Raw genomic sequence first — 6,846 nt, 5'->3', positions numbered from 1 at the left:
TCTCTCCCTCCCACCCCCTCTCCCTCTCTCTATCCATATATGTTTGTGTGTGAGCATATTTCTCTTTTTGTGAACGAGTGTTTATGTTAATCATATTCAATTGATAAATTGTAACGTCTAACTCTATCCCCCTTTCTCATTATATATATGTATATTATTTCTGTGTATGCATGCTTGTGTGTTTGTGTGTTTCCAGTGCGAAACTGTAGTATCACCAAACAGGTTGAATGTCGAGTCAGCCTTGCCAAATCTTCATCGTCCTAACAGCCATGCCCATTCATCTCGTTCCATCCATTTTGTGATATATACACTGTTGTTCCATAATTACAGTAAGATAAGAATCTGCCAATTCCTCAATTAGTAGACAAACAACTTATCAACTAGGCCCATTGTGATGAATCTAAATTTATGTGATTGATATTCACAGTTGCAGATGGCTAGTAGCCATATTGTTATTATAGTTTCGCATTTTAAATTCATACAGAGCTGATAGATGAAAATATCTGTCAAAATGCATCAGAAACTTGTACATTATTCATTTTAAAGATTTGTGAGAATTAAAAAATAAGAAAATAGAATAAAATGCTGATGATTTTCAAACTTAGGTTAAATGAATTAGACTTCTTGTGTGTAAACATATGAGCTAGATGCTGATTGTTAGAAGTTAATGGGTTGTAAGGACGACTTTGTCATCATCATTTAGTGTCCACTTATCCATGCTTCTATGGGTCAGACAAAATTTGTTAAAGTAGGTTTTCTACAGCTGGGTGCTATTCCTGTTGCCAACCCTCGCTTGTTTCGAAGCAAGGTTGTACTTCACCATGGCCAAACATTCCACAGAAGACTGAAAACAAAACCCCACTTGTATGATGGTGACACTCATTTACAGTTATCATGTGATGTCCAAAACAAGGGTACATATTCACACACATACAAACTCTCTCTCTCACACAAACACAGACACACATAAAAGATGATCTTTTTGCAGTTTTCAATTAAATACATTTGCTAGGCTTTGGTTGACCTAGGGCTATATTAGAGGACATTTGCCCAAGGTGCCACACCCTGGGGATGAACCTGAAACCATGTAGTTTCAAAGCAAGCATCTTAACCAGCCAACCGTGTCTGCATCTGTGTATGTATGCAAAATGCTTAGCAGAAACATACAGATACAAATAAAAGTGAAGACATGCAATGATAGTTCTTCCTGTTTCCCTTTGTGCATCTACAAAAAAATGAAATTTCTTGGTAAACTGGACACCAATCTTAGTTCATATAATTCGTGAGCTAAAAAGTTATTTTTTATATTTTATTATTTTACATTTTTTTGTACCAAAAAATAAGGTTATGAGTTATAAGTTTCTTCTGCATTCACATAATTATTTTCATTGGTTGATTCTGTATAAATTTAACTTACCAAAGTTAACCTTTTGCCCAAGTAACCTTTGGGCAAATGCAATTATAACACACTCTAATAATTCCATTATAATTTTATGTTTATTTAGTCACTTCATTCTCTAACTTGCAGTACTTCTTAATATAATCTACTCATTTTCTGTTTCTTCCAGGCAAAAGCATTGTATGAATTCACCGGTGATCCAAAAGGAGGTGAACTAAGTTTTGAACAGGATGACCTTCTTGTTATCTTGAGACAGGTATGGAACATATTGAAGATGTTTTAGATTGTCTTTCTTCTTCTCATTTCTTCAACTTTTATTTTCTTCTATTTTCTCAATTTTAAATTCAAGTTTTAATTCACAAGGATATTAGAACAAGCAGTTTCACTTGTGTTGCTTATTGTTGTTTAACCCCAGGTCTGCTCTGACTGATTAAACCTACGATCAAAAGCTTCCAGCTCTTATAATTTCATCTTTTCTTCAAATCCACTGCATTTAACACTAAATTCTCCAAAGAGTGATTTTAGTGAGATTTGGCTGGTATATCTAGCAGTTAAAGCAACCATGTAATGGCTCTCTGCCTGATTCCCTTTGTTGTTGTTGTTGTAAGTAGGTGTTGTCTCAATTCTTAGGACTTGGAGGTCTGTTATCTGGTTTCTGTGGCGTATAAGTGACCAATATCACAACATTTCCCCTGAACCAGATGCCAGTCCATCACAGAGTCACTCATTTGGACTGGACCTACGTGAAATGAAGTGTTTTGCTCAAGAACACAGTGCACCACCTAGTCTGGAAATTGAAACCATGGTCTGGTGATTGTGAGAGCACCACCCTAACTACTAAGCCACATACCTTCATGCGTTGTTGAAGAATTATTAATTACTGGGTTGATTCAGTGGCCAAAACCAGAAATATTTTACATTATTTAATTTCACTCTTCCCAGATTCTATTTTGATGAGGCCAGTGCCAGTGCCGCCTGAATGGCACATAAAAGGCACCATTTGAGCATGACTGATGCTAGTGCCAGTGGCATGTAAAAAGCAGCATTCGAGTGTGGTTGACGCCAGTGGTGCCTGACTGTCTCCTGTGCCAGTGGCACAGAAAAAAGCACTCACTACACTCTCGGAGTGGTTGGCGTTAGGAAGGGCATCCAGCTGTAGAAACATTGCTAGATCAGATTGGAGCCTGGTGCTGCCTCCTGGCTTGTCAGTCCTCAGTCAAACTGTCCAACCCATGCCAGCATGGAAAGTGGACATTAAACGATGATGATGATGAATTGTTACTGACCTTTCATAAAACATAGATACATTTTGGATGAGAGGACTACTCATGAATTTGGAATGGGAATTTAAACACACCAGTCATCAACTGGTGGGGGCAGACACAAACACAGTGATAGGCTTCTTTCAGTTTCCATCAACCACATCCACTAACAAGGCCTTGATTGGCCTGAGGCTATATTAGAAAACACTTGCTCTAAGTGCCATGCAGTGGGACTGAACCCAGAACCATGTGGTTTGAAAGCAAACTTCTTACTCCTGTGTTGTAGATGCCTGCAATATAACCTTTTTTTAAATTCTTTCTTGGTACCATGTGATTTGGAAAAATAAATTTGCAAAAAAAATATTTTATGCTTCTGTAGTGGTAGCTAGATAGTTTAATGATCTCCTTTGCAAGAAAGATTATAGAGTAACCTCACCTTTCTAAGTTTCTCGAAGCATCTGTGTCATGAGATGTGTTTCTTAATTATTCAAGAAGCTTAGTGTTTCTCTTGAAAGTTTCTAGAATGTCTAGTGTTCCATTAATAAAAACAGCTTGCTAACCCTGCTCTTCGCTTCTTAGTCGATTAGACTGAGAGCCATTCACGTCATAGCTATGTCCAGCTATTTCTCTATGCCACATGACTGAAAACCACCACTTAACTGTTATTTCTATATTTCCTATCTCTGAACTTTCTTGCATAGATTACTTCATTCAACTAGATTCTACATTTCGATTCTATGTATCATCACCGACCAGTAAATAAAATATATTTTTATGTAGTAAATATATGTCTTGAATTTATTCTTCATCTCTGTATGAACTCTTGTTATAATATACACACAGCCACATCAACACCTAGTACTGACTATATATAACCACTACACTTCCTTTCTATTCTTCTATATTTAGTGTCAGTGAACCAGGTGTGATCTATCTTTCTATGTAAGCACATTTAATCAGGTATTTATTTTTAAATAAATATAAGATTTCAGAAATACTGAAACTTATGAGATGCTGAAGTACAAATAGCAGTCTTGATTAGTTAAGAACCAATCGCTTAACAAAGGTGAATCTCACTAATGAAAATGAGATAAACATGAGTGTTTGAGGAGTTAAGAAAGTGGGAGTTAGGTATGAAAGGGAAGCATCTTGGTTAAAGATGTACCTGCAGCTCCATATTGCATTCCATATTTGATTAATTTTAATTAATTAAACCAGCAAAGCGTACTAGATTCATTTCTTTCAAGGTGCAATGTCAGTGTGCATGCATGACAGAGTGTAAGCATCTTGAGAGAAAAGTTGGGCATAAGAAGCATTAGATGTGGTATGCAAGAGAGACAACTGCACTGGTATGGTCACTGATATGTATGGCCAGGGACAGCTGTGTGAAGAAGTGCTAATCTCTAACAGTGGCAGGAACTTGTGGTAGAGGTAGACCCAGGGAAACCTGGGACAAAGTGGTGAAGCATGATCTTTGAATGTTGGGCCTCGTAGAGGCAATGACAAGTGACTGAGACTTTTGGCAATATGCTGTGCCTGAGAAGATCTGTCAAGCCAAATGTAGGTTGTAGTTGTGGCTGATGCCAGTGCCACATAACTGGCACCCATGCTGGTGGCACGTAAAAAGCACCCTTCAATGTTGGGTGATAAGCCATGCTTAAGAAGACCCATCAAACCACATGAAATCATAGTCTTGACTGATGCCAGTGTTGCGTAACTGGCAGCCATGACAGTGGCACTTAGAAAACACCCTTTGAACTTCGGGTCTCACGGAGGCAGTGGCAAGTGACCGAGACCTTTGGCAATATGCAGTGCTTGAGAAGACCTGTCAAGCCAAGTGAGACCGTAGTCATGGCCAATGCCAGTGTTTTGTAACTGGCACATAAAAAGCACCCACTACACTCTGGTGTTAGGAAGGGTACCCAGCTGTAGAAACCATGCCAAATCAGATTGGAACCTGGTGCAGCTCCTCAGCTGACCAGATTTCAGTCAAAACCATCCAATCCTTGCCAGCATGGAAAATGGATGTTAAATGACGATGATGATGAAGTAACCCTTTCGTTACTGTATTTATTTTGAAATGCTCTGTGTTTCTTTCAGTTACTTTAAATATAACAAAGAATTTAGTAAAATAACTTAGTTATCATTAAGCTAGTGTTAGGAACATAAATTATGACTAAGGTTTGGTGGAAGATTTTAATTCAAAACTTATGAAAACAAGACATTTGTACTACAGAGCCAGAAGTGGTTTCATCTGGGTTGGTAAGGAAAGGGTTAAACCATCATGGGCTCTCTTTCCTATCTTTTATCTTTCCTTTATTTAGAATTAGCAGTGAGAACAATTATTATTTAAATGACTAAGAATCAAATTTGAATTGGAATTTCTTGGTTTACTGCATCTGTTGTGTGAGTGCCTGATTGACTATTCAATTTTCATGCAGTTTGCACTGACAGAATATCAATAGTTTCAGAAAGTTAAGGTTCTGAGAAGGAATGATGGAGTTCAAAGAAGATTAATGAAGTTTGAAAGTGGTTACTGTTTAGTCTCTGATCAGTTCCAATCCGGTGGTTCTATGATCAGATTTTTCGGCTATTGTAATCATTAGCCATCATTGTTTTAATGCAAGGGTCAGGCAGAATCTGTTAAGGCAGATTTTCTAGAGTTGGATGCTCTTGTCATCAACCCTCACCTGTTTCAAGTAAAGTAATATTTCCCTGTGGCCAGACATGTTTTCACAGAAAATTAAAAATAGATAGTGTTTGCATGATGGTGTCCCTTCTTTGCAACTTTCATGCAAAATGAAGACGATGAGACACATTTCTTTTAGTTTCCTTCTTACAAATCCACTCACAAGGTTTTGGTTTGTGGGACTGAACCTGAAACCATGTGGTTGGAAGGTAAATCTCTTGTCACTCAGCCATGTCTATAACTATAATCTCAATATTTTTTCAAGTATATAGTCTATCTAAGACTACATATCAAATATGTACTTATTTTTTTTTTTCAAGATTATAGGATGCAATTTGCTTTTTCTATGATTGGTACATTCTACACAAATACAAATGTTTGCAATTTTTTGATGTTGAAGTTTAATTTCTGTTTATTTGTTTTTAAGAATCATTTAAAAGGACATGTTTATTTTGTTGTTATACCATCTAAAATAACAATAATAATTGGGAAAATAGTCAAGCGTAAAAGCTATTCAGACTGAATCTTACTTTGTACAAGACTAGAACTACATAGCTACAGGGTTATCTCTTCCCTTTTTTCATTTGTATCTTAAGAAAGAGTGGCAGTGTCCACAAGTCTCCTGGCTTTGGTGCCCCAACTCCTTGATGATGTCATAGGGGCATCATTTGACATACAGATATAGGATATCTTGGACACTTTTAAGCCTGCTGTAGCCTGAACTTGTCCAGGTCTGACCACAATTGATTTCTTCCTAAAAGAGAAACCGTCAGAAAGGAAGGTAAAGAAAAAGAGGAGAATAACTGCCAGTACATTCCTGGTAATTCATTTACCGACTCTGAAAGGATGAATGGCAAATTTGTTTTTTGTGGATTTGAAGTGAGAATGCAGAGAGGAGTCAGAATAATTACCACAATGGAATCTATCCGACTCTCTGACAACTCTGCCAATTGGCTGCCCAGTTCCCCTCTGCACTTCTAAACAAGGAATGCTGGGATAAATGGATAAAAGTAATCTTGTTAACATAATATAGAGAAGTTCCAGAAAGTAGCCGCCTTAGGAAAGCCAGATTGTGAGTTGAGGGTTTGACACAGAAATGGTCGTGGGAAGACGTGAGACTTAAATATTAAGCAAAGTTATTTAAGGATGGTGTATAGTGTATGGAGCCAAGAAGTGACATTTTCAGACGACACGGGAAAAAGTCCTCGAATAATGTAGCCACAGATACATTGTGTCTGATTAAACTGATAGAATGGTCAAAGTGGTAACATAATAAATCAGTTGTTTTCAGTCATTTTGAATCTTATGACTCACTGGAGATTAGGCAAAAAATTACAAATGCATTTTATATGGAAAGTAAAAAAGAATGTTTTTAAAAATTAGGAAAAAAATAGGAAACTATTTCTCATTTTCTTAATCATAAGTTTTCTTAATCTTAATCAGCGCAGGAGTGGCTGTGAGGCAAGTAGCTTGCTTACCAACCACGTTTCCCATTG

The 6,846-nt window shown here is 37.1% G+C and overlaps 1 protein-coding gene across 1 annotated transcript in view; it reads left to right on the top strand.

Moving 5' to 3' along the window:
* LOC106883367 (sorting nexin-33) overlaps window positions 1-6,846 on the top strand; it is a 154,226-nt gene that overhangs the window by 104,876 nt on the left and 42,504 nt on the right. The window contains exon 2 of the mRNA XM_052969796.1: window positions 1,569-1,655. Coding sequence (XP_052825756.1) covers window positions 1,569-1,655 — 87 coding nt within the window. The remainder of the gene's footprint in view (window positions 1-1,568; window positions 1,656-6,846) is intronic.

This window comes from Octopus bimaculoides, chromosome 7, assembly GCF_001194135.2.
Source record: "Octopus bimaculoides isolate UCB-OBI-ISO-001 chromosome 7, ASM119413v2, whole genome shotgun sequence".
In the NCBI taxonomy this organism is placed as follows: Eukaryota; Metazoa; Mollusca; class Cephalopoda; order Octopoda; family Octopodidae; genus Octopus; species Octopus bimaculoides.
This window is presented reverse-complemented; position numbering and strand designations above follow the sequence as displayed.